Raw genomic sequence first — 27,203 nt, 5'->3', positions numbered from 1 at the left:
ATTACAAAAACGTTTATAGACCTCATAATTTAGAACAACCATTTTTGTCATTTCTTTAACATCGGACCAAGCTACGTAACTTGGCAGCGACTTTTGATAGCATAGCATATCTTGCACTAGTAACTCAGCAAAATAAATGAAGTAGCGTTAAAAGTTGCAGAGGGAATTGCTTGGAACACCATGTTTGACCCTGTAACTTTGTTGGGACTGGGAGATAAACATAATTATCAAAAACCCTAGCCCTTGAGCTAGGGGTGAGGGAGGAGTTTAAAGGTACTTTTTTCGGTTTTCTGCTTTTGTCTCTAAAACTGCATCCAAGTGACATGGCTTTACAAGTTGTACTAGATAAGTAACTTTTCAATATCATGGATAGGTTTCGGACAACCCCCCCCTCTCCCAGTTAAAGTTAGGCTGGGGACGTTTGATATATGTTTCTTACTCCTAACAAGTCCCAACAAAGTTATAGGGTCAACAACCGTTCCAAGGAATTCCTTGTACACCTCTTAACGCTCGTTAATTTGCTGAACTATATGGGGTGAAAAAACTTTAAAACATGTTTGCAAGCAGTGTTAAAAAATCGTTTTAGGATAAATGAGTCCTTTGAACATATTTTCTACATAAAAACTATGATAGTCGCATTAATTTTAACTTTGTCGACCATACTTCGAACGTTGTAGGTTGCATTCTAGTGCAAGGTCAACCGGGAGATTGACTTTAGAAACAATTAACAATACAAAGTTTATTAAATGTGTCGACGTGATAAACCACTTGAGTCCACATTAAACAAGAAAAAATGTAAATTGTTAATAACTTATTAAAATATTAATGTTTTTTAACGTAACTCAATTTTTACCAATTCGTTCCATGTAAATTATATGAATACAAAACACTTATTAACATTTGCAAATAACGGAGTAGTGTAACACAAAAAGTAATATGGCAGACAAAGGTAGGCCAGCTGTGTTTCGCGACTTGAGGAGGGGACAATAATTAAACAATACTTTCTCGACATCTCATTGAAATACATAGTAGTTATTTCATGCCCATGGGTAACAATTTAAAACTTGTCAAGTCATTTTTTTCTGTGTGTTAGGAAAGCAAATATAAGCAGGGTACGTAAGTCAAACATATTTATTAAGAAAATAATTATTTAGCTTGACAATCTTTAAGAACTGTCAAATCGGTTTGCTATGTTTAGAATTCACATGAAAATTTGATGTAATGAAGTCACGGTCAACTTAATTAACTTTATATATCTAAATAGATATTGACCTTAAAATTTAACTACTGCTCAGGTATTTTTTTATTTTTTCTTCTCTTATAATTCTCTGGTTCTCTGTTTCGTGCATGACGAAAAGTATTTTATTTTAAGTTCAGGCAAGCACCCTACTGCTACCAATATAAACTTTGTCAACTTAGCCTGATTTAAATTTAATTTTAGTTTAGAATACTGTTAATGTCAGTGTAGTGTTAAGTATTTTATAATCCATATGTTTTAGTGAGAACTTTGAAGGGGTAGATGTATGTTTACCTATACCCACTCGAATGTTATGTTTTATGTACATTTATTCCTGTTTGTTTCTCCAATAAAGAAAATAAAATAAAATAAAATCCAGCGAGGAAATGCTGCCAGCGTATTCGGTACTATGCCACAGGGGCCGTTTTTAGATTTATTTTAGTAAAATTTTAGATTTATTTAGTTTAATTTTTATTTTAAGTTTAATTTTAGATTTATTTAGTTTAATTTACCTATAATATTATTATTATTTTAAAATTGTGTTAAAAAAAAACAAACATTACAAATTAAATATAACTTTTAAAAGCCTAAATCTAAACTAGAATAACATTTTCCCCTCGGCATGGTTAGGTTACACGAACTAAGATTTTGGAATTTTAGTCAAAATCATCCGATGCGAAAAGTCAGGAAATGTGGGCTGTAAATATATGTATGTAAATATAAAGAGTACTTATTTAAAAATATTTTAAGCGGGTTACTCACGTATTAAGTCGATATAGCGTTCGACATGTTTCGGCTCAATTTCGAGAGCCTTTCTCAAGAGTAGCGACACCCCGCCTTTACATGTCGAGAGCGCGACGCATACTGCGGGCGCTTGCTCGGTGCGCGCGGCTGCTGAGGACAGGCGCAGGGGGGGTCGGCGGCGCGGGCGACGTCACCGTGGCGAGATCGGAGCTACCCACTATCACAGTATAAAACCAGTAATAACTCTTCTTACAAACTTCACGCCGCGCGGTGTGTCCCCCTCCCTCCCCTCGCATGCGGCGAAAACATGCGAAACTGGTGATTATTGGGCTGGACAGTCGGGGCCGCGTTTGCGCGCTGTGTTGACGTGTTGAGTTCGGGAGAAAATGACGTCAGCACCGAAGACATATTTTCGTTACTGTAGTGTTTATGGGTGTATGGAAAGTTCTCAAAATGCGGAAATGTCATTCTTTAGAATTCCTAGACACCCAGAAAAGTAAGTGGTTGTTATATATTTGCAGTGTTAGGTACATTATTGCTTACGTAAATGGCGTAAAAGTGAGATTTAAAGCTAGAATGACACATTAAAATCAATAAGGATTTATCTGTAACGACATTTAGGTAGATGCTGCGATCTATCTAGCTCGAAAGTTTGGTACCTACTTAAATATTGTGCAAACATCTATTCAAACATTTTATGTAAATATGATTTCGTCAGTATTTAAGAAACAAATACGTACTTGAATCTTTATTAGATAAAAAGGTAGAAAGAGCGTTGGTACTAGCATAGCGCCATACACAGTTACTAATACGAGTAGGACAGTAGGTACCTACGTTTCTAGTTCAAACGAATCTTTTTTTTATTGTGATGGATTGGGTGTATTCTAGAGAAAACATATGAACACTTAAATTAACGCTTTTGCAATTATTGTTACACAATCTACTATTGCGCGTATGAGAGTAATATATTTATAATGATTTTTTGTGTCTTCAATACTGACTAATGTGGTGTCATGACGTGGTATTGTTATACTAAAACCTACTTACAGTTAATAGTACCTATTAGATTTACAACAACTTACATTGTACGAAGTCGATTATAGTAACGTTGTACATGTACAACCCTGCGTGACCTTGCGCAGTAGTAACGACCGCGCCGCCGCTGCCGGAGATTAACTACTGATATATCCTTATACTGTGCCACTATGTTACTTTTGTCAAAAGCAGGATTGCACACAACACTTATTACGTCACTTGTTAAGGGTGCGTTCACACTGGGGACCGACGTAGTGCCTAGAACTGTTTTCCAACTCGGTGGCACCGACCAACCACTGTCACGATTGAAATTAGGATGACGACAAATTTCTATAGCTTCCCGTATTTTCCGCTGAACGAAGAACTTTTCTCGCGCCAGTACGGTTACCCTATCAAATCGACATGTAAAGGCGGGGTGTCGCTACTCTTGAGAAAGGCTCTCGAAATTGAGCCGAAACATGTCGAACGCTATATCGACTTAATACGTGAGTAACCCGCTTAAAATATTTTTAAATATGTATGAGTCTCACGGGAGTTTTATAGTTAAAATAAAGAGTACTACTCGTACGTCAGAAGTTCTAAGGTGGCTTACCGCGCGCTGAGAGTTGCTGGCAGAGGTTTCTGCGTCGGTAGTTCTTCTGCTGATTTGGACACTGTATTTCCGGTTTATGTTGTTATTAAATTCTTCAAAATAGTATTTGGCACAGATATTTAGATGACAATGATTTTATTTTGAAGTTTGACATTTATATAATTAAAGCCAGCAAGCCAGTAGCCGCGCTAGAACCAATATAGGCTTTACCAAAGAAAAACGTTAATTATAATTACCTCTATACTAAACATCATCAATGAGTGTAACATTGTCGTTATTTGGCGCGATAGTTACTCATGGAATAAAACGATGATGTTGTGATTTTTTCATATTTTAAGTTCATTATAGAGTTACACAATTTAATCCGTTTTCAGAGTTTTATTGCCTCACTAATGAGTGGTTATTTTACAAAAACAGATGGGTGTCTTTGAAACTATATCCGTGTTGGAGGTGGCAGCAGTGGAGCCTACAGTCAAACTTATCCAGGCGGCATTGTACGCTCTTACCGTTCTACATTTTGGTGCCAACAATTACCCACCTCAAGCTACTGTATGCGGTAAGTTTATAAAGTGAGTTCATTTTGAATTACGTAAAAAATCTGTCAAAGAAATGAAAATATTTTTTGTTTCGAGCGTAACTTGAACTGGTGACTCTGGATGACACTAATGACTAAGGTAGCGAATATTTTCAATTTTCCACCATATTCCGTGGTATAAAAAAAAACATGCGTACCTACCTACATGTTCTATACAAGTAAACATGAGGTAATCATCAAATTAATTCGCTTGAGTATGTGTGGCCACATTCCCTGGTCACATTTCTGTCTTCAATACGATTTAAAAAAAATACTAAATGTGCAAGACTTAAGTTCTTGAATGATATTTCTTTTACAATAGATGGCGAGGAGTTTGACTTCATTGTGGTTGGTGCGGGGTCAGCAGGGGCGGTGATAGCCAACAGGCTCTCGGAGATAAGCGAATGGAAGATCTTACTCATAGAAGCAGGCGATAACCCACCCATTGACTCATTGGTATGTCATTTCATAATTAATTAAATTTTTGGTGATGTTTCTACTAACTGGAATGATTACCTAAATTAGAACTTATTACCGCAGCAGTAATGTTAGTCTTTACACAAGTTACAAATTGTTTTTATTATTTAATATTATACTAATTAATTATTTTTACAATTGTAAAAATATATTTAAAAAAATTCGTACAATTAGTACCTTTTGGATACTTTCGATTATGTATACATATTCCAGATTCCTACCTTGGCGCCTTTCGTGGACCATTCAATGGCTGACTGGAACTACTACAGTGAAAATGACGGATATTCTAGTCAAGCTCATAAGACTAAGTCAATCCATCTAACACGGGGAAAAATGCTTGGAGGGTCTAGTAGCGCGAACTACATGTACTATGTACGAGGAAATAAAAAAGACTTCGCGAACTGGGTAGAAATGGGAGGCGATGGGTGGGATTGGAATAATGTCACCTACTACTTCAAAAAGAGTGAAGGTCTTAGAAGCCTGGAGGTTTTAGAAACCGAGTCTGGTGAACTGCATAATACAGATGGCCCTTTGGGTGTTACAAGACCGGTTTGGGATAATGGAACTGAAGAATATCTTCAAGCATTCGGTGACGAACACAAAATTCTTATCGATACGAACGGGTATGAGCAGCTTGGATACTCACTTCCTCAATTCACAATAGCTGATAATAAACGACAAAGTACTGCAGTGGCTTTTTTAAGACCGATCAAGACACGAAAGAACCTATTTGTTCTTAAAAATACTTTATGTACAAAAATACTATTCGATGAAAATCAGAAAGCTACTGGAGTAGATGTAAAGCTGCCGAGTAAAAAAAAATCAACTTGTATGCTGCCAGAGAAGTAGTTCTTTCAGCCGGTTCAATCAATACCCCCCAGTTACTAATGCTATCAGGAATCGGACCTCAAGACCTATTATTGAAACATGGTATAAAAGCACTCTTAGACTCTCCTTTAGTCGGTAAAAACTTACAAGATCATCCCACAGTGCCTGTTGTGTTAACTGGCAGGAAAGGCATCGAGTCAGCGCCTCAGAACCTTAAAATTTTAACAAATCTGGACCAATTTCCTACTCCAACTATAATGGGTCAAGTTGCTCTCTCAGACAACAGTCCGGTTCCAGATTATCAAAGTTTGGTTTTCCCTTTTCCAGCCGGTGCTATATTACCAATAGTAATATGTTCTCACGTGTTTGGACTTCAAGATACAGTTTGCAGAGCGCTTACAAGTGCGGTACAAAAGGAGAGACGCTTTTTGCGATGCTAACTCTGCAACATCCATATTCCAGAGGACATATTGAGTTGAATAGTAATAATCCCGAAGACAGTCCAAAGATTTTTCTTAATTATTATTCAAATGATACAGATTTAGATAAGCATGCCCGTAGTATTCAACATTATATGAGTGTTCTAAATAACGATTTTATGAAAAGAATAAAGTCTAAGGTCGTAAATTTGCAAATACCTCAATGTGCTGAAATAGAATTCAATACTCATGACTATTGGAGGTGTCATGTTTTGAATATTGCTACAACTTTGTGGCATCCAGTTGGAACATGTGCTATGGGCGTGGAGGGCAAGAGCGTAGTAGATGCTGAGCTAAGAGTGCGAGGTGTTACTGGATTAAGGATAGGAGACGCTAGCATCATGCCGAGTATCACTAGTGGCAACACAAATGCACCTTGTATTATGATTGGAGAAAAACTTGCTGATATGATTAAGCGAGCACATGGTTATTAACCCTTAATTAAAAGAATTTAGAAATTTTTTAATTTCCTACAGTATGTGTATGAAACCACGAGTACCAAGACACATTATTATTGTGGTATAAAAATGAAAATGAAAAAATGAAATAGGGTAGGTATATATGGTTCCCGTGTTGTGATGGGCTAAGAATTGTATCTATCTATTTATTAGTTTTCGTATTTTCTTTAAGAACGGAACAAGCTAACTTGTCAGCGATTTTTGATAGCAGAGCATGACATTATGGCCTTGACAGTCTGAGCAATAAAATTGGTTTCCAGCTTAGGTTGGTCTGACTCTAAATAATCAATTATCATAAATCTGCCTTGCAGGTATGAAATACATGTATTGTTCTAAATGGTAAATATAAAAATACGAAACTATAGATACGTATCGCTATAAACCGTAGCTATAGAATCATTCATGCCACTATCCGATACAACTCTGAAATGTACCGCGATTAATGAAGCAAAATCACTGGTCGTATTGCTCACTATCTGCACAACGCCGAAAACATAAAAATGTCATGTGCATAGTGCACCCTATAAATATTATTCCCTATAGATGCTTCTAACGCTGCTTAGTTCCTCTCTAGAGATGTAGGTCATGTTATCCGCGTTACATTCATCTCCTATTTCGACTTTATTTCAAAATGTATACAGCCTAATTTTGGTTGTTGAATAGCTAGCAAACACGACAGACTAAACAGAATCATAACATGATCGGACAAAGTAACATCTTGCTTGTAAGTTGGTTTGAAAAAACAACGACGATATGACTAGGGTAAGTGATTTGTGCGAACATCTATTGCATTAGGGCAGTAGCAACATGCGACTTTCTTCTAACTGCACAAGTGCATTTAATTTATTGTCGCACAAGAAAGGGTGCGGGATTAGCTATTGTCAACATTATCTTTAATATTTTATACCCAATTAAGTCCGCTTTTATTGTGTAAGCAATAAATTTGGCCGCGGCTTAAGATATCGTATTTAGGGATCTACGCAGAATTTAAAGGACATAGGCATAATTAAAAGATAAATCTTCTGAAAAGGTCTTCTCATACGGAGGTCCTTTGAAATTTTGATAATATCCGTATAATAACATGAGCAAGTCATGTTTACTTTAAGTGAATATAAATATTATATGGTAGATACCACCTGCCTTATTTAATAAATTTATGAGTTATAGGTACGTAGGCATATCACCTAGAATTAAAATCAAGTAAAAAAAAACCTCTAAGTTACTTTTGTACAAACAAACTTGACTTATTGTAGTTTTTACCGTTAGATTTCAGTTTTCTAGACTATGTTCCCAAATTAGTTGCCTTGGTCCTAGGTAAATATTTAATCGATATAAATAATAAAAGTTGGACTAAACTGTGTTTTTAATTTAATTAAAATTAAATTATTAAAAATAAAGCAATATCAAGCCCTTCGCATGGCGTCTTACCGCGCAACAGTCTCAAAGGCCAACCACCCCGATATCTGTTTGCACAGTAACCTACATTACGCCGTCGCATGAGGGATGGCATCATTAATGATTTACACGAGGGTCATGATTCGGGGGACAAACCCTCCGTGACTGTGAATCCATTGAACACTCCGCTTCATCACGGACTTGACATGAACGCTTCACGAATTTGACTAAATAAATAAGCTTTTAGAGCAATTTCGGAAGTGTCAAAAGTCAACGCAAGAGATTAGCATCCTCTCAGGCGCATCTCAAACAAAAGCGAGCGTAACTCAAAATGTTAGGTAATCAAAACTTTGCAAATGGATTTCGGCCAGGGTTCCAAAAATTACTCTGGAAAAAATGAGTAAAAAGAAAAAGGGCTTTTTTGTTTCAAACCACGGTTGGAATAAAGAATCAACGTTAGTTCCAGGTCCAATTTCAATATCAAATTGAGTCCGTGCCGATCTATTGTGACCGCAGTCCGAGTGGTCGGAAGCATAGAGCATAGTGGGCGTCACCGTTGCTTTTCAATTCTCCCTGTACGTATATTCCATTCAAATTTTTACCCTCAGAACGTCGGGCACGCTCGATGAGTGCTCTAACGTTCATTCAATGCAATTTGATGATGCCAACGCGACGTACGGTAGTACGCTATTCAGAGTTCAATAGGATCGGCCACGACAATCCCGTGGTTTAATGGAACCACAACGAAATGTGTGTACACGTCAATCGAACCTTTTGATCTATTGATTATGGGTTAGGTTAATAAAAGTGGTTGGTCTAAAAATTTTGTTGAAATCACTATGAAGCGTATTTCGCAGGTACTGGACTAATGAAAAAACAAATTACAAAATCAGCTTGAACTTTATCATAGTTACTTCATACATATTCTTATATTTAATTAAGGATTTTGCTACGAAGATCGATTCAAATCGGGCCTACACTACTAGAGATGCACACATGACATCTCTTTCAGTTTATTGTTGAAAATAGCATTAGTAGCAAATGATAAAACCGAAAATAAATGTTCAGTAGAAAAATACATTTTTATAAAAAAATTCGCTGTAAAATCAGTTTACTCCACTATCCGCTTCAACGTTTAGCTCATTTTCACTAAACTGATAAATCCCAGCGAGCGACAAACAACTAAAACTGAGTTATAGAACAAAGTCGAATTACTGAAGGAGTTTACCGCGGGGGGCGGGGCCAACGACACCAGGAAACAGCGCGACTCGAATACTGATGGTGCCCTGAGTCTCCTAACTCTCCCAAGATTTTCGGCTCGGGATTTTCCTTTCTTTACAATGGGCCTACTCTTGGGGCATATCAATTGCACGCGGTTATGTCGTTAGAAAGTTTCTAGAGAGGGAACAGCGTCCCCATCGATTTTCGGGTTTAACGCTTAAATATACGAGGCTAACGTGGGCTTTCTAGAAAAATAAGATACAATTTGGGTTGACTTAATCTGAGATCATTGAATGAAGTTTAATTTTAGAAGACATTACTAATAAAGGAAGAAAGAGACATTATATACGCGCGAGACGGTATCATGAAATTCATTAATAATGACACTATTTAGTAGAAATTACTGGCCGGCCGGCGGTTGACGACTGGTCTGGCGTAGTCGGTAGTGAGTGACCCTGCTTGCTAAGCTGCGGTCCTGGTTTCGAATCCCGGTAAGGACATTTATTTATGTAATGAATACAGATATTTGTATCAAAGTACCTAATATAATGACGCTAGAAATTATATTACTACTGACAATAATTATCATTAACTAGGTATATAGAAATGTCTAATCACCGAAACACATTAAAGTCAGTATGGATAATATGTTTTGAAATCAATCTATTAAGTCCTAAACCGCAACAGATGGTAGGTCTTTCATAATTATTGGTGGCTCAAACAGCTCAAACTATAATATTTCAAATGGACGCATCGATCTTCCCTACTTATCTAGGATAACGTCAGAACATGTGATCCCTTCATTTAATTTACATAAGAGTGCGGCCATTGTTCGTTTTTACATGAAAGGGATTATCCGCCCTAAATAGCAATCCCTTGAGTATTAGTTGTTGAATTGTTCTGTCCACCCACATTATGCGTTTAGTTTATAAGTATACCAAATTACGAATAGGACTCAAATATTTACAATACACGGGGTTTCTTCAGTTCGTGGATAATATTTGGGTCAAAAGTTTAAAGTCACCTACTGTGCTTGTTGTATTAAAATAAATAAAGTTGGTGATAACACTGGTATTTTATTAAACATATAATTAGACTTGTATTTATTGACCGGGATAGAGACCAAGATTACTTTTTTGATTTTTGTCGAGCTCCCGATATTTCGACTCATTTATTTATTTATTTGCTGGATCCACCCGCTTTCTTCAGTTTTCCGTGATCACGATACATGCAGCTGCGTCGAAATAACGGGAGCTGCACGGGAAGCATGGTCGCGCGATAGACGATAAAATAGCAGGCCGTCCCTATCGCACTATTTGTAAGTGCGATAGGGACGGCCTGATATTTTATCGTCTATCGCGCGACCATGCTTCCCGTGCTGGACAAAAATAAAAAGGTAATCACCGCCTAAATTGCAGTCAATATAAGGCTCATGAATAGCCGTGACTTACTCAAAACTATCATACCTATAATTTATGCTAAATGTGAAGCAAAAATAAACGTTATACATACATTCAATTGGTTTTAATTTTCATAGGTTCCAATATTTGACTTACACAAATGTACCTACATAATTAAATTGCGTCATACATTATCTAACAACACAACCTACTCAAAAAAGAAATTGAAACTCATAAAAGTATTGCAAACGATCTCATTAAGATTAATATCTCCTAATTTTTTTTATTGCAAAATATTTATTAGTATAATTTTCCCTTTAAAAATAACATACGATTGTAGGAGCTGTGTTGGTAATAATGTAGGTCTTAAAACGATATACTTAATAGCACAAAACATCACAACAAATAGAATCAAAACTTGTTAGCTAGCCTTACATTGTACAGTATGAAGAAGCTACATTATGTTAGGTAATATTTCCGCTGAAGGATTGTCAGGTGCAGCGGGCGATCGCCCGCCTAAGCTCTGTTCAAGGACTTGGAAAATTGCATTCGTTATCGCGTATCCGTATCCGGCTGTACTGGGCCCATAGACAAGCGGTCAATCTCTTAAGCGTCGAGCCAAACAAAATGGAAATGTCTCTGTCACACCAATAAGAAAGAGCGATAGAGAGGAATAGCCACGAAGCGTGATAGATTTGCAACTTGTCTACGCATCCTGGGCTCTTCCTGCTGGCTTAGGGAGGATACCAACTCGATAGTTATCGAGAGTTGTGACTGAGATTTTTCAGTTTGGATCCTTGTTTGTAGTTTGTGGACAGCTTTTAAAGTTTTGCTGTTTTCTTTTAATCTAGATATGTATGTGCCTAGTGTACTTTAGGTGCACGGGCAGATTAGATTGTCAGCTATAAATTAATTTGAAATATTTTCTTGTAGTAAGTATTACGCAAAATTGTAGTGCTATAATTAAAATAGCGTAGCGTATATAATGATGATCATATCCGCAATATGTCAAAAATCCTATCCACCTGTTATCGCAATAAAATGTCGTTCGACTAGGTTGGAGGTCCAAATTGATTTATTATCAACACCCTTCTTAACGAATGGATAAGTTTGCTATCATTATTTTATGGACGTCTGACTCCTAATGATGCTCAAATCTGAAAATATTTTTGTCATTACCATTATATAATGTGTAGTCATATAATATGTGTGACTTAAATATAGGTTCACTACTAGGCAGAGTAATGATAGATGGGTAGGATCAAAATTTTGATGGATTGAGCCGCTTCCGAATGATAGAAGTACCTGGTGGGCTCGTTGGATAGATGAATATTTATTCAAATTGAAATTATTTGGACGGCGATGTACATATATGGTACTTTCATACATTTTTACTAGTTCTAATAGTTTTTACACCCTTTCACTCCATTATTAGCATAAGAAAAAAAATGACATTAGGCGAACAGTTTACCGAGTGCAGTTCAACTCACTTGTCCCTTCATAGTGCCTATAAGATATTTTTTTCAAATTCAGATTAAGTAAATGATGTAAATGGCCATTTTTTTTGTCATAGTTGTCCACCCCACTTTTTTGGATTTGGACATTTTTATGTGGTTTCCACTCAGAATCGCGAGCTCTTGCAATTCTAATAGGAGAAAAAAGTGTCCCCAGGTTTTTTTCCATTCCGTTACCATTTTTTCACACATTATTTGTATGGCGGTAGCGGAATGGAAGGTTTGAAAAATGTATAAAAATCATGGGACATTTTTTTTCCTATCAGGATCAAAATAACTCGCGATTCTGAGTATGAATCGCGTAAAAAATACCCATTTTACAAAAAAAGTGGAGTGGACCACTTTGAAAAAAAAAATAGCCCAAATAACACTTGTGGTTTTGTGATATACGAGTATAAAGATAGAAAAGAGAGACGTTACAACTATTCACCCAACCGCCTAAGCTATGTGGTGTACGACTGTACGTACGAGTAGATATAGCGCTAGTCTTGCATTAGTCGCTTCGTTACATCCCCTCCTGTGCTGACAACCGACATTCCTACAAAAACGATGTAGCTACGAGTATCATACAGGGTTCCGTTCCGACGCAGCGGTTCAAATCAGCATTGAGGATTTTGTTTTCAAATATTTGACGATAATGATAAATTCTGAATTAAGGTGATTACCATGTCTTGAGAAAATGAAAGAAGTACTAAATACTAATACACATAAAATCATATTAGACTTATATTGACCGGGAAACAGACCGTGATTACCTTTTTGATTTTTGTAGAGCTCCCGATATTTAGACGCAGTCATCATGATCACGGAAAACTGACAAAAAAAACTGTCAAAAAGGTAATCACGGTCTATATCCCGGTCAATATAAGTCTAATGAAAATAACCGTGAATCATTCAAAACTCTTATCATAAAATCACACTTTACAAAAATAACTATTTTTTCAGTACAGATGGTGTTTTTTTACGCACTAAGGCGAGAAGTGGTTCATTATAATAACAGGTCGAAACTTCGGAAGCTCATCTGTACTGAAAAACGTCGTACGATACTCGTGCGAAAAGGAAATTCGCAACTCGTGTCGATTTAAAACACTTCCTTCGGTCGTGTTTTAATTTATCGCCACTCGTTTCGAACTTCCTTTTTTACGCACTTGTATCATAATGTACTATTTTTACCGTGCGTAAAAAAGTAACTCATTTTAATACTGTGCGTCTGTAGGCAGATTTTATAACGGTCTTACACGGAAGTGTACATTGTAGTAGAAAATGTCTTCCTTATTACATTTTCCGTGAAATTGTCGCTATCCAATCCTATTCCAATTTATTTTGTATTAATACTTACTACAGTAATCAGAACATAGGTACCAAATATTTTAATAGTATCAGTTGGTATATCAACTGTTTTTGAAAAAATAAAAATTATATTAAATTCATGAGCTACCGGTAATTTGCTAGAGCACTCCATTGTAAAGTGCATGTGTGTAAATAAGCAAAACGAAACACCACCTTCATTCTTGCCTCCTACCTTATCTCATAGAGTACTTATATCAGAAGCGACACATATAAATATATGGAACTTATTACACAATAAAATTAAATAGTGGATTGTCAACCTTACCCAGTAATTTTTGAATTAAATTAAATGCAAAAGTGAAACAATTTCTCGTGCCACTTGCTTCCCAAATGTTGGACAGTTGCTGAGTTAGCGGTGAACTCTTTTTTAACCAAATACTTATTAAATCTTTAACGAAGCCAAAAGTTTTAATTCAGGCAATATGTATGCCTTCATCATGTCCCGATGTTCGAATCTACAAGTTGCAATTTTATTTACTTCTGTCTCTCATGATTATTCTCGGGTTTTTTATAAGCATGTTTGGTATTTTTGGGTAATTCTCAAAATAGTGGCATCGTACCCTGCCATCACGTTTTTGAATAGAAAGTATGCGAAATATATAATTTTCACATATAATTAAAATTTTCATAAGTAGGCATTAACGTGACACATCGAGGCCAAAACATATTTTTTCTGTAAATGTAATACTTTTGTAAAAAAAAATAAAGAAGACCGTTTTCTACTGTACCCTGCCTTGTCACAACGCGACACTGCTTAAGTTTTTGCTCTATAGATTATTGAATTGCAGTTGTATGTTATTAAAATATCATTTTTTGTAGAGAATAGACTACTATATTCTTAAATATACGTTGCACGGGATGTTTCGATTACTTTTGAACACAAATTTTCACGTTCAAAGTTTGTCCAGCGATATTTTCTCTATATCCTGTGCGTCCGTGGTATTGCACCTCACTCACACACAGAAAGTCTTATTGAGACCCTAATATACGTAAAACACGTAGCCAGTATGGTTCTAGCCGCTGGTGTAAAGGTTTGTGTGTGAGGTGCTGCGGTCTTGTGGTTAGAAGTTTTCAAAGTGTGACGTTCAGAGTTTGTAACAGGTATCTCCACTTTATTCTGGCATGATTATTTTAAAATATTAATACGGCAGTTTTTTTACTAATAACATTTTAATGTTGTATTGAAGTATAACTATTTATATTAAAATTATGACAGTTGTATTATCAACAGTTTCGGAGATAATATCTAGTTAATCGGATTTTCACTACACCCTGTGTAACTTTATCCTGCCATCACTCTGCAGGGTAAAGTGACTGTTGACAGGATAAAGAAACACAAGTAAAAAAAAGCTATTTTGACATGGTTTTTACTAACTTGCAATGTATGTATCTATGTATGTTTGTATGTTGAGATCAAATCTTGCAACCCAATTTGAAGCAGAAATGTTAAACCGACTGAGCTGAAATTTTGTATACACGCTGCGGATGACGTTCGCATATAAGCGCCGATATGGGGCATCGGGTCCTTCGATATTGGGCAATAGTCTACTCAGCGCCGAAGCAGTTCCGACGAGGCTAGGAACCAATTTGATAAAATGTTCCTCGGAGTACCAATTTTGGTTTGAATTTAAGCCCACGTACTTAATTTGGGGCGTAAGAGGGATCGCCTCACCGTCAACAGGCAACATCCCTATCGTTCTTGCATATAGGCACGACAGAACCAGATTGCAATTTCGATCGTCAACGATTATCATTTTGACTAGGTCGGCAGCAATCACTTTCATCGGGCAGAAGCCAACCTTTCCCTCGAAAACCACGTCATCGGTCGTGGCAAGTAACACCGCAAGCCCAAACAAATTAATACGCCCAACTGTGAGCTCAGTTGCCACTGTGGCTCTCCTTATTATCCTGGTACTTTCTTCCCCTCACGGCTACTATTGTGTCATCGGCATAACAAATGGTGATCATGCGGAGAAGTTGGTCTACTCTTATAGCCAAGTCAAAGCCAATGCTCCAGAGCAGGCACCCAGTACCGACCCCTGTGGAAAACTGTGGGTAGGTTATGATTATTATGAATATGCATGTGGGTAAGAAGGAGAATAAAGAAGTCAGTCTTGATTTGAGCACGTAGCCTCATGGACCTGTCCCTATACGTTTACATGGCGCAGCCGGTAGGAACACCACACTCCATTCCTCTTTCTAGGCATCTTCCTCCTGATTCATTGAGCACTTCTCTATCTGCGAGGTAATGCCCTATGGTGAATGATGATCTTCAAATATAAAGGTGCATCGTGGAAGCAATGCGCCTATTTTATTACCACATAAGGAAGAGAGCCGAAGTAATTGGCAATGTCAAGAGATACTGCGATGGCTCCCTACCTTTTCTCTGCTACCAGACCGCTGTATTTATGCAGCGCATCAATTGCGTCTATCGCTCCTCCCAGAACCCGATCTCTGATGTTTGGGCACGTGTCTTCCAAAATGCGTGCACAGCAGTAGATGAGACTTACGATGATGTGCTCAACATCGTGCCAGTTTCATCTAGGAGGGCAATGGGACGGTATCCTAAGGGACAGTCAGCTGGACTACCCTTTTTTCGAAAGGCATAGTCTGCCCACCTTACAACGAGAATTTATACCCTCTCGGAGGCAGTCGTCAATGTGGCCACGTAATCTACTTCCAAGATGTTTAAAGAGCCAAGGCACGCCGTCCCGTCCGGCCCTAGAGTGGCCCTCATTTTAAATACTGACCTCATTATCTTGACATCTGTTACCAAGGAGACATCAAGGAGACGAACCAACTCTTCCACTGGGGAAGCCATTTCAGGCATTACACGCACAAGTACAACTCACATTGTGAATCATGATATGTGCTTTGTTGTTTTACAAGACTGTGATTATAGGTACTTATTTATTTATTCTTTATTGCACATAAAAAAGTACATTATGGTGTACATAATCCCTTAAGGCATTCTCTACCAGTCAAACACTGGGTCAAAAAGAAACATTTGGTACGAGCAGGCATCGTGACAGAAAACAATAATCAGATATCACTTACTGTACTTCAACTGTTTTGAATAAAAAATAATGGATATTGTTTAAAAAATACTTTTTTTTGCTTTTGTTTCTACTTAAAGAAAAAAAAATTGATCCTAACAAAATCATAATAGTCGATATACGTTGAATTATTAGTGGTAAACTTGTTTTTTTTATTCAAATTCTCTTTATCCTGCCACGTTTTCCCTGCTACCCTGTCTATTCACTTTCTCCTGTATGTCTAAAATTTCAACTCGCCATAAGTTCTATGTTTTTACGACTATTTCGTTCCCTCCCGCAAATTCCATATCATTGATGCACTCAAAAACATATTTAAATCCAAAAAGGTACAAAAAACCATTTTCATTTTTTTCCATTCACTTTACCCTGACGGTGCCACTTTTTTGAGAACGAACCTTTTATGTTATACATATCAGGTATTTTTACTCGATGTAGCAAAAATCGGCATGAATGACTTAACCGCCAATGTAGAAATTTTTTTAAAAATTTAGGTATAATATAATTTTAGGTTCTAATAACTGTTTTATTACACTGTTTCTAGATACGTTTTCCATACATGAATGTCATTTTTGTCATTTATGCTATCGAGTTGTTCTAAAACATGAAATGGTAGAATCACTGATAATATGTAAAGTACTGTCAGAAAATATTATTCTTTGGCAAATGCCTCCCTTCGCCTACAGTTTTTTGTGACAGTCGACATCTCTGCTGAATGACCTCTATTCATCGCCGACGCTCATTCTGCTAATGGAGTTTCCTTTTCGACGCGCTAATAAATACTCACAAAAGACCATTTCAGCACAAATTGGCACTAATTAATTAAAGTATTTACTTTAGTAATAACTTAGCAATATTCATTATTTAACGTTGAAAGCCTGGTATTCTATGTAGTTTTATCCTAATTGGTAGCCTTACGTACAGAAACATTTTTGCATCAAAATCATGAGAGGCCTCGCACGGACGCATGCACATTTGCACAATAAGGCTAATAATGCGCACTGTTTTTAGAGTATTACAGTAATTCCTTTCTATCGCTCTTCAATATAAGTGTGACAGAAAAGGAATATGTACCTACTGAAGAAGATCCTTAACTGGGGGGGAAGATCCTTAGGTCTTTTAACCGGGCGCGTCCATTTTCTAAAAGTTCTTCATGCTCAGTTGAGTTGGTGTCGTGTTGAGTTGATGGTATAGTTGTACCATACTCGTAGAAACATGTTTTATCTGCATTCCATTAATTCAGAAAACAACGCTTCTTCATTCAAAAATAATTCAAATACTTTTTTGAACTAAAGTATTCAAACAAGAGGGATGTATTAAGCAAAACAATATCGCGAAAACACCATTATGCATTCTTAAATCTGTAAGATGAACGCCAATCTCGTTTGGCAGTCGGCATTCCCAAGCACTGAGCTATTAGCTTCCACATGCCAGAGTAATTGAACATTCTGCCCTTAAAATATTTCTCGATATCTTTGCAATAAGGCAGTCGCTCTAGCGTTCGTAATCTTCCCTTTTGTTACGTTTTTCGATTTGGGCCGAGCCGGCCTAGTCGAAGTATCGCTGACGTTACTTGGAGATCGGAACGCAGTCTGGCTCTGTCGCGTCACTACAGAAGAGCGATATGCCTACGAAGCGGAAGCGATTGTCACTGAGCACGTTGGCTAGGCACCTTGGTAATGAAAATTCGAGACGGCTTGTCGTGAATTCGAGTTTTTGTATCGCGTTGCTTTAGCACGGATTTTATTTATTGAAGAATTGGAATAACATCGGATTCTTGGAAAGTCTGTTGTTTGCTGACTCGGAAATTGAGAATTGCAGCCGTTTAGATTAAATTCTTATTATGATATTCTGTTGAAATTTAATAACATTGTAACATTTTTTTGAATATTTAAAGCAAGCTTTAAAAACAATTATTAGTGTTCTTAATTGAGACTCGTGTTTTAGAGGGCGACATTCGATATATATTACCTTCAACATCTTAGTAAGTGCTACAGGAACAATCTTCAAGTTAATACGAGTGACATTGGTAAATATAGGTACATATTTAATATGTCCCTCTCCAATACAATGTATAATCGATTAAGTTTACAGCAGCGAGATGCTGGGCAGAGGAAAGCTGAAATGTGAAATGTAAGTACTTTAAGTACATATTAGACATAAATATTTAAACCACACCGAACAAAATACTCACGGCATCACTATTACATAGTTAAATTTATTCTTATTACTTGAGATTATGTATTAAATATTACTCAGATAATGATCTGCTTTCCTAATGAACCTTCATCAAATTTTCCGACTCACTAGCTCACTACAAAATATCCGATATAAGTATGTGGGCGTTCTGCCACAGATTTTATGTATTTTTATTAATTTTAATGTTTTTATTGTTTTACATTTTATAGTTTTACTTTTTACAATTTAATTCATCAATCAATTGAAATTAATTATTTATATCAAATCATTTTAATTTTATTTATTTACAATGAATTTAATTATGTCAAATGAATTTATTTTATATCCTAATTATTCAATTAACGATTATGTACATTAATTTTAATTGTTGATTAGCATTTAATGAATTTTACCCTTTTAACCTTTTATTCATAACTATGAAATAATTAATCTGAACTAGGAATTATGTGAAAATAAAATATAAAATGTTAATATCACATATTTTGTATGTTGAAGCGGACAAACAGATTCTTGTTATTAGTAGATAGTTTAGCGCGCGGAGCGACTGCACACAGCTGATAACGTCGCGGCGTGACCGGTTCCCGGCCAGCCGCCCTGTGCCCGCGCATGTTCCCCCGTGCGCCGCGCTCACCAGTCTATCTGCCTCTCTGACGCACAGCGCACGCTGCCGCGCTGCTCGGTCGCATTCCAATCACATTCCTTTGTGCACTCGCTCGCGCTTTATAGTTTTAAGTGCTTTTGCTTTGCCTATCTTGCGTTTCCCCTTCTGTAAATTTAAACTGTTCGCTTACGCATGTGTGTGCTCAAGAATAAAGCTTCAAAACGTATCCTGCTTGTTTGCTTTCTACGCCTGGAGCTATACCTACTGCAAGTAAGTGGAACCCGTGGGAGATATCACTACGCATCCCACATTGGTGACCCCTCGCTAAACACTTCAGCATGACAGACGGCAAAGGCACTGAGCAAGACAAAGACAAAGAAGTACCGTTACAAAATGGCGCCGAGCCGTTAACGGCTGAGTCATTTCGGGTTGGTGTCAAGATTCCCCCGTTTTATCCTGAAAAACCGGCGCTATGGTTTGCGCAGTTGGAAGGACAATTTCGGTTGTCTCGTGTTACAACGGACGAGACCAAATTTTATTACGCCATGGCACAACTTGAGCCTCAATATGCGGTGGAGGTAGAGGACATCATTACGTCACCACCGGAGGAGAACATATTTGAAAAGCTCAAGACGGAGCTCATTAAACGACTTTCTGCGTCGCGTGAGAGGAAGGTCCAGCAGGTCCTCAACCTGGAAGAGCTGGGAGACAGGAAGCCTTCACAGTTTCTTCGGCATCTTCAGAACTTGGCGGGACCTGGGCTACCTGAGGACTTTCTACGTTCCATCTGGGTTAACCGGCTACCACAACGGACGCAGGATATTGTCGCGTCGCAACTCAAATCATCCCTGGAGGACTTGGCAGAGCTCGCCGATCGCCTTCACGACGTTGTCGCGCCCGCCCCGCAGGTGGCAGCAGCGTCGCTACCCTCCACGTCATCGGATCCCCTGATGCTGCAGATCGCGGAACTGAGCAGGCGGATGCAGGCGCTGGATGCCAAAGTAGGTCGAATGTCCCGGCCTAGGGAGAGGTCATCGAGTCACACCAGGCAGCGTTCAGCGTCCAAGAGGTCCAACTCCAGCTATCGGAAGTTCCCTACCTGCTGGTACCATCACAAGTTCGGAGAGCAGGCTAAAAGGTGCATCAAGCCTTGTGATTACCAGTCGGGAAACGCATCGGGCAGTCGGTGATGGCGGCGAGCGGCTGCCCTAGCAAAGGTCGCTTATTCGTCGTGGACTCCAGGTCGAAGGTCACATTCCTCGTGGACACAGGTAGTGATTTGTGTGTTTTTCCGCGTAATAAACTAAATGAACGCAGACAGCCGACAAACTATGATTTGTGCGCAGCTAACGGCACAGTGATAAACACGTACGGTTTCGTGCATCTAGTGCTTAATATAGGCTTGCGCCGTGACTTTGTCTGGCGATTTATTGTAGCGGATGTGACAAAGGCGATAATAGGTGTTGATTTTTTAATACATTACAATCTTCTTGTAAATTGCAGGGAACGTCGACTCATAGATGGCAATACACTACTTTCGGCCGCGGGTTTGCCTGCCCGACCGTCTGACGACATTGCCTCAATCAAAGTTGTAACTGGTGAGTCTGTTTACCACACTATACTACAGGAATACCCTGACATCACTCGCCCATCTGGCATACACCGCACAATAAAGCATAACACACTTCACCATATCAGAACTACACCTGGACCCCCTGTTTTCAGTTCACCTCGTAGGTTGGCTCCTGACAAATTAAAGATCGCCAAGGAGGAGTTTTCTTCTATGCTCGCTAGTGGCATAGCCAGACCCTCCGAGTCCCCTTGGGCTTCTCCCTTGCATTTGGCCCCTAAAAAGGACAATGGTTGGAGACCCTGTGGCGATTATAGGATGCTCAACGCGCGAACAGTACCTGATAGGTATCCTATTCGCCATATCCAGGATTTCGCGCAGAGTATCACAGGCTGTCGCGTGTTTTCAACCATTGACCTTGTTAAGGCATATAATCAGATCCCCGTCAACCCTGACGACATCCCGAAGACCGCCATTACCACGCCGTTCGGTCTTTTCGAATTTCCGTACATGTCGTTCGGACTTCGAAATGCCGGGCAGACGTTCCAGCGCTTCGTGGATGAAATGTTGCGGGGACTTGACTTTTGTTATAGCTACCTGGACGACTTCTTAGTCTTCTCAAAGGACGAGAAGACCCATGAAGACCATCTTCGTCAGCTGTTCGTCCGTTTGCGGGAGTATGGCATGGTGGTGAATACTGCCAAGTGCGTCTTCGGAGCCTCAGAGGTAACATTCTTAGGTTACCGCATCTCTGCCGAAGGCACAAGGCCTCTCCCGTCCAAGGTCGACGCAATCAAGGACTTTCCGCCACCCAAGAACGTGCGGGAGCTCAGGCGTTTTCTGGGTATATTGAACTTTTATCGCAGGTTCATACCCAATGCTGCTCAGAACCAGGCTCCTCTGAACGCTCTGTTGGCGGGTTCGGTGAAGGCTTCGCACCCGGTTCACTTCACGTCGGCGGAGCAGGACGCATTTGATCGCTGTAAGCAGGACTTGAGTCAGGCCGCTCTTTTGGCACATCCGGATGCCCAGGCGAAGCTCAGCATCGTCACGGATGCATCAGACGTGGCCATGGGGGCAGTGTTGCAGCAGTTCAACGAGGAGAGGGGCTGGGAGCCGCTGGCTTTCTTCTCGCGCAAGCTGAGTCCTGCCCAGCAGAAATACTCGCCGTACGATCGCGAACTCCTTGCGATTTATGAGGCGATTAAGTATTTCCGGCACATGGTCGAAGCCCGTGACTTCACCATCTACACTGACCACAAGCCGTTATGCTTTGCGTTTCATTCTCGCAAGGAGAATTGCTCGCCCAGGCAATTCCGTCACCTGGATTTCATATCGCAGTTCAGCACAGACATCAGGCACATCTCGGGTAAGGACAATGTCGTAGCTGACACTCTCTCTAGGATCGAGGAGATCACGCAGCCCGTGGACTTGAGCAAGCTGGCTGCAGCTCAACGCAACGATCCGGAGTTGGAGCAGCTACTCAAGGAAGACACCTCGTTGCGCCTGACTAAAGTCCAAGTGCCTGGGTCTGATGCTGAGCTGTACTGTGACGAGAGTTCCTCAACTGCCAGACCTTACGTTCCAGCAGAGTTGAGGCGTCAAGTCTTTGAGGGCCTGCATTCCTTTAGCCATCCAGGGGCGAACGCGTCTGAGAAGCTCGTGGCAGACAGGTACGTCTGGCCTGGGATGAGAAGAGACTGTCGCGAATGGACCCGGAACTGTCTGGCTTGCCAGCGTTCGAAGGTCACTCGGCATGTCTCCGCACCACTGTCATCGTTTGCCATCCCTAAGGGCAGGTTCTTGAATATCCACATTGACCTAATTGGGCCACTTCCACTTTGCCAAGGTTTTAGGTACTGCCTCACTGCCATTGACCGTTTTACGAGATGGCCTGAGGCAATCCCAATACAGGACATGTCTGCCGATACCGTCGCACAAGCTCTGCTGCATGGCTGGATAGCTCGCTTCGGGTGCCCGGTGGATATTGTCACCGACAGAGGGCGTCAGTTCGAGTCTGCGCTCTTCAAGAAGCTGTCCGAGCTGGCAGGGTTTGTACATAAGCGTACCACCGCTTATCACCCAGCGTGCAATGGGATGGTGGAGCGTATGCACCGCCATTTGAAATCTGCCATCACGTGTCACGCCACCTCCACCTGGGTTGAATCGCTCCCGTTGGTGTTGTTGGGCATGAGGAACGCGTTTAAGGAGGATCTCCAAGCAACTTCTGCGGAGCTGGTCTACGGTCAGCCCTTGCGTATGCCTGGTGAATTCTTCAACCCAGGTGCTGATCCATTACCAGATGTGACGGACTACTTGTCTCGGCTTCGCACGTTCACAAGGAACCTGCATCCGACACCAGCATCCCGTCATGTAGGTCAGCGTCGTACTTTTATTTTTAATGACCTGGCAACGTCTTCGCATGTGTTCCTGAGGGACGATACCCTGTGCAAGTCGCTAAAACCAGCGTACACGGGACCCTATGAGGTTCTGAAGAGAGAACCGAAGGTGTATACCTTACTCATTAATGGTAAGTCTGTGACGGTATCTGTAGACCGGATAAAGCCAGCCTACATACTTCACGACACACACACCACTCACACTACACATAAAACACAGAACAACTCACATAAAACAACCACCACCAGTTCAGCTTTGAATGAGGAAGATGTCGTCAAGCGTACGCGTTCAGGTCGTGTAGTACGTTTCCCTGACTATTATCGCCCTTAGCAGGTCTCTGGAGGGGGGTGATGTGGGCGTTCTGCCACAGATTTTATGTATTTTTATTAATTTTAATGTTTTTATTGTTTTACATTTTATAGTTTTACTTTTTACAATTTAATTCATCAATCAATTGAAATTAATTATTTATATCAAATCATTTTAATTTTATTTATTTACAATGAATTTAATTATGTCAAATGAATTTATTTTATATCCTAATTATTCAATTAACGATTATGTACATTAATTTTAATTGTTGATTAGCATTTAATGAATTTTACCCTTTTAACCTTTTATTCATTACTATGAAATAATTAATCTGAACTAGGAATTATGTGAAAATAAAATATAAAATGTTAATGTCACATATTTTGTATGTTGAAGCGGACAAACAGATTCTTGTTATTAGTAGATAGTTTAGCGCGCGGAGCGACTGCACACAGCTGATAACGTCGCGGCGTGACCGGTTCCCGGCCAGCCGCCCTGCGCCCGCGCATGTTCCCCCGTGCGCCGCGCTCACCAGTCTATCTGCCTCTCTGACGCACAGCGCACGCTGCCGCGCTGCTCGGTCGCATTCCAATCACATTCCTTTGTGCACTCGCTCGCGCTTTATAGTTTTAAGTGCTTTTGCTTTGCCTATCTTGCGTTTCCCCTTCTGTAAATTTAAACTGTTCGCTTACGCATGTGTGTGCTCAAGAATAAAGCTTCAAAACGTATCCTGCTTGTTTGCTTTCTACGCCTGGAGCTATACCTACTGCAAGTAAGTGGAACCCGTGGGAGATATCACTACGCATCCCACAAGTATAATAGGGAACTTGACTGTAGTTAAAATGAAATATTTTATACCATGCACGAAATAAAGCATCAGATAATTATAAGAAAAACGTGGACAGAATGTATTTTTAAATCCATTTTCTATCTAATAAGTCAGGTAGAAATATATAAAGTGACTGAGTTGACCGTGACGTCACTCAATTCGATTTCATATAAATTCCATATTAGCAAGTCGTTCAAATTCGTTTTGACAGTTCTTAAAAAGAAGCTGATTTGACTAGGAGGCAAGTAGCCTATTATGTTGTCATTCAGAAAGACGCGCGCCTCGACTCGTGATGTCCTCTTAGTAAAGTTTATATTTGACAAATTCTGATGAAACAAACTACAGCGGTGAGCGAGGAATGCTAATCGTGACTGAGTATTTCATGGACCGTCATCAGGCAGGCCATCATGGCAGGCATCAACGCGATAAATGATAAAACGTCAGGCCTTCCCTATCGCACTTACAAATAGTGCCAGGCCTGATGTTCTGCCTGGTGAAACAAACTATATCGTTGAGAGGGGGATGCTTTGTGACTGGACCGTCATCAGATATATTATATTGGAACTGCCAAAGCTCTCATAAATATCGGAACACGGCTCTATTGTCAAGACGTTACAGTGCATGTTGCGATATTTATGAAAGATACGGCAGCTCCTATTATTTGGTGGCGACCGGACCACGTCATGAATGAGTAACGTCGCTTGAATGTTTTATGAAAGTGTGATACGGATACGGATCGATCGGCAAGTGCATCTTCAGACCTGGCTATGTAGCCGAATGTCACAAACGCTCACGAAACGAAACGCTCGTCATCTATCTCTATCACTCTTGCGTATTGGCGCGATAAAGCCAGACTACCTTTTCGCGGCGTTTCGTTTTCGTTTCGCGCCGCAGAAATTCCATTCGGCTACGGCACCTGAGTACGTAGCCGAATGGCACAAACGCTCACGAATAAACGCTTACGAAATAAAACGCTCGTAGATATCTATCTCTACCGCTCTTGCGTATTGGCGCGACAGAGCCAGACTACCTTTCGCGGCGTTTCACTTTCGTTTCGCGTCGCAGAAATGCCATTCGACTACGGCACCAGAGATAGTTTGTCTTAAAGAAAACCGATTCTTTGCAAGAAAAAATCACTTTGAGAATATGTTTTTTTTTTTAATGAAATAGGCAGCAAACGAGCAGATGAGCCGCCTGATGGTAAGCAGTCACCACCGCCCATGGACATAAGCAACATCAGGGGAGCCACTTATCCGTTGCCGATCTTCGAGAACCCTAAATACCTGCTTTTTGAAGAACCCCATATCATAGCGCAAGGGAAACATCTCATGTTTGATAAAATATGTACCCACGTTTATTGGAGTTGCGGATGTAGGACAGGTATGTCTATTTAGTTAATATAAGGTGTAATGAAATCCTAAATGATACCCTTCATAACAAAAAAAAAAAACATGTATTCTTATATAATTTGTGGTATGGTTTTGGTGAAAATGGCTTTTTCCATACAATATTATCACCCAATGACAAACCAGTAAAAGTAATAATAATCAGTCAGTTATAAGATTTTATGACATTTGTTAACATAATCAACTAGCAAATTGTTAAATTTGTTTTTTATCATGCAGAAACGTCTGCGAGCGATATTACATATTTTTAAATTAAAGGAAAAATGGAAAAATTCACACCTCCGGCAGGACTCGAACCTGCGACCTTTGGCCCCGGCAAGGCCGAAAGTCGCAGGTTCGAGTCCTGCCGGAGGTGTGATTTTTTCCATTTTTCCTTTAATTTAAAAATATGTAGCAAATTGTTATTATTGAAAGAAGATTTAATTAAATAAAACAAGGGAGTAAATGCCCTAACGCCTTTTGCATGTTTCTATGAAAATTACCGGGAGTTTTAAGCAATTATTTAGTACCAAAGGTAGTGCTTAAATAGTTCACTAGAACCCATTTCTGGAAAAAAGTTAAAGTCTAGTTAAAAGTATAATGATAAATACCTAATACCCAAAGTTTTGACACTGTTACAAATTGTTTATTTTTAAAAAGCACAATACTGATTTAAGACGATACGGTAGGGGTCAATTCTCCATACAAATGCTCTCGACTATTTCCTCCCTGGTTTTTGAAGATAGAGCAATGATTTTTTCAACACAGATTGCCAATATTTTTATCTGTGTCGGACCGTTTTGATTTTTTTGATATTCTGCTTTTTAAAGACTCTAGAGCCAATCAAAAATTTCCAAAAACGGCCTTTTTCATTGTGGCGCACAAAAAGGTGTGATGCTCAAGATTGGTAACAATTAACCAAAAAAGCTAAACGTTCCGACATAGATTATTTCATTGTTATTCAGATTCTCAAATTTCGTTCCGATTGTTTAAGTTTTGAAGGAGGAAAGAGTCGAGAGCGGAACCTCGATTTTAAAGATTTTTTTGAAATGTCTTTTGACTGAGTTGTTCTTAATGGACAATTTTTTTTTGATAAATCTAGTTAATAACACTTGTATATTTAACTAAAATTCCCAAGTTGAAAGGGGGGCTCCTTTCCAATTTAGCATTTTCGCTACCGTATCCTCTTAATGTTAAACATACAAATAAGTAACTATTTAACTGAGTATAACATGATTTAAAAAACTTATAATAATATACCACCTTTCTAAAATGTTACCTACATAATTTATTGCAAAAGCATTGAAATATAAAACATAATTAATAGTTAGCGTAAGTGCTATAAATTTTTTTTATTGTAGGCTGAAATACTTCTAAATATTTATATTTTCTTATATAAATATACTAAGCGTCAAACTGCGCTGCGCTAAATGAAGTGCGCTATACACACCATCATCATCCTGCCTGGGGTTCACTTTGACAACTAATCCCAAGATTTGGCGCAGGCACTAGTTTTTAGGAAAGCGACTGCCATCTGACCTTCCAACCCG

The 27,203-nt window shown here is 39.2% G+C and overlaps 2 protein-coding genes across 2 annotated transcripts; both read left to right on the top strand.

Annotated features, from left to right (window-relative positions):
• Nucleotides 1-1,019: 1,019 nt before the first annotated feature.
• Nucleotides 1,020-5,624, top strand: LOC125229071 (glucose dehydrogenase [FAD, quinone]-like). Its single transcript, XM_048133846.1, has 4 exons — nucleotides 1,020-1,112; nucleotides 4,026-4,164; nucleotides 4,505-4,638; nucleotides 4,873-5,624. Exons 2-4 carry the CDS (start codon nucleotides 4,026-4,028, stop codon nucleotides 5,506-5,508), a joined length of 909 nt encoding a protein of 302 aa, XP_047989803.1. The 5' UTR covers nucleotides 1,020-1,112; the 3' UTR covers nucleotides 5,509-5,624.
• Nucleotides 5,625-5,708: 84 nt separating this feature from the next.
• Nucleotides 5,709-7,828, top strand: LOC125229072 (ecdysone oxidase-like). Its single transcript, XM_048133847.1, has one exon. The coding sequence runs from the start codon at nucleotides 5,840-5,842 to the stop codon at nucleotides 6,398-6,400; it is 561 nt and encodes a 186-aa protein (XP_047989804.1). The 5' UTR covers nucleotides 5,709-5,839; the 3' UTR covers nucleotides 6,401-7,828.
• The last annotated feature ends 19,375 nt before the right edge of the window (nucleotides 7,829-27,203 follow it).

Source organism: Leguminivora glycinivorella, chromosome 8 (genome assembly GCF_023078275.1).
Source record: "Leguminivora glycinivorella isolate SPB_JAAS2020 chromosome 8, LegGlyc_1.1, whole genome shotgun sequence".
NCBI classification, from domain to species: Eukaryota; Metazoa; Arthropoda; class Insecta; order Lepidoptera; family Tortricidae; genus Leguminivora; species Leguminivora glycinivorella.
The sequence above is the reverse complement of the archived record's forward strand: the minus strand, read 5'-3'. Positions and strand labels throughout refer to the sequence as shown.

Bases quoted from the DNA above. Each gene is read 5' to 3' on its own strand.
- LOC125229072 (XM_048133847.1), top strand. From the start codon at position 5,840: ATGTTCTCACGTGTTTGGACTTCAAGATACAGTTTGCAGAGCGCTTAC.
- LOC125229071 (XM_048133846.1), top strand. From the start codon at position 4,026: ATGGGTGTCTTTGAAACTATATCCGTGTTGGAGGTGGCAGCAGTGGAG. The intron at 4,165-4,504 runs GTAAGTTTATAA...CTTTTACAATAG, and splicing joins ACCTCAAGCTACTGTATGCG to ATGGCGAGGAGTTTGACTTC. The intron at 4,639-4,872 runs GTATGTCATTTC...TACATATTCCAG, and splicing joins ACCCACCCATTGACTCATTG to ATTCCTACCTTGGCGCCTTT.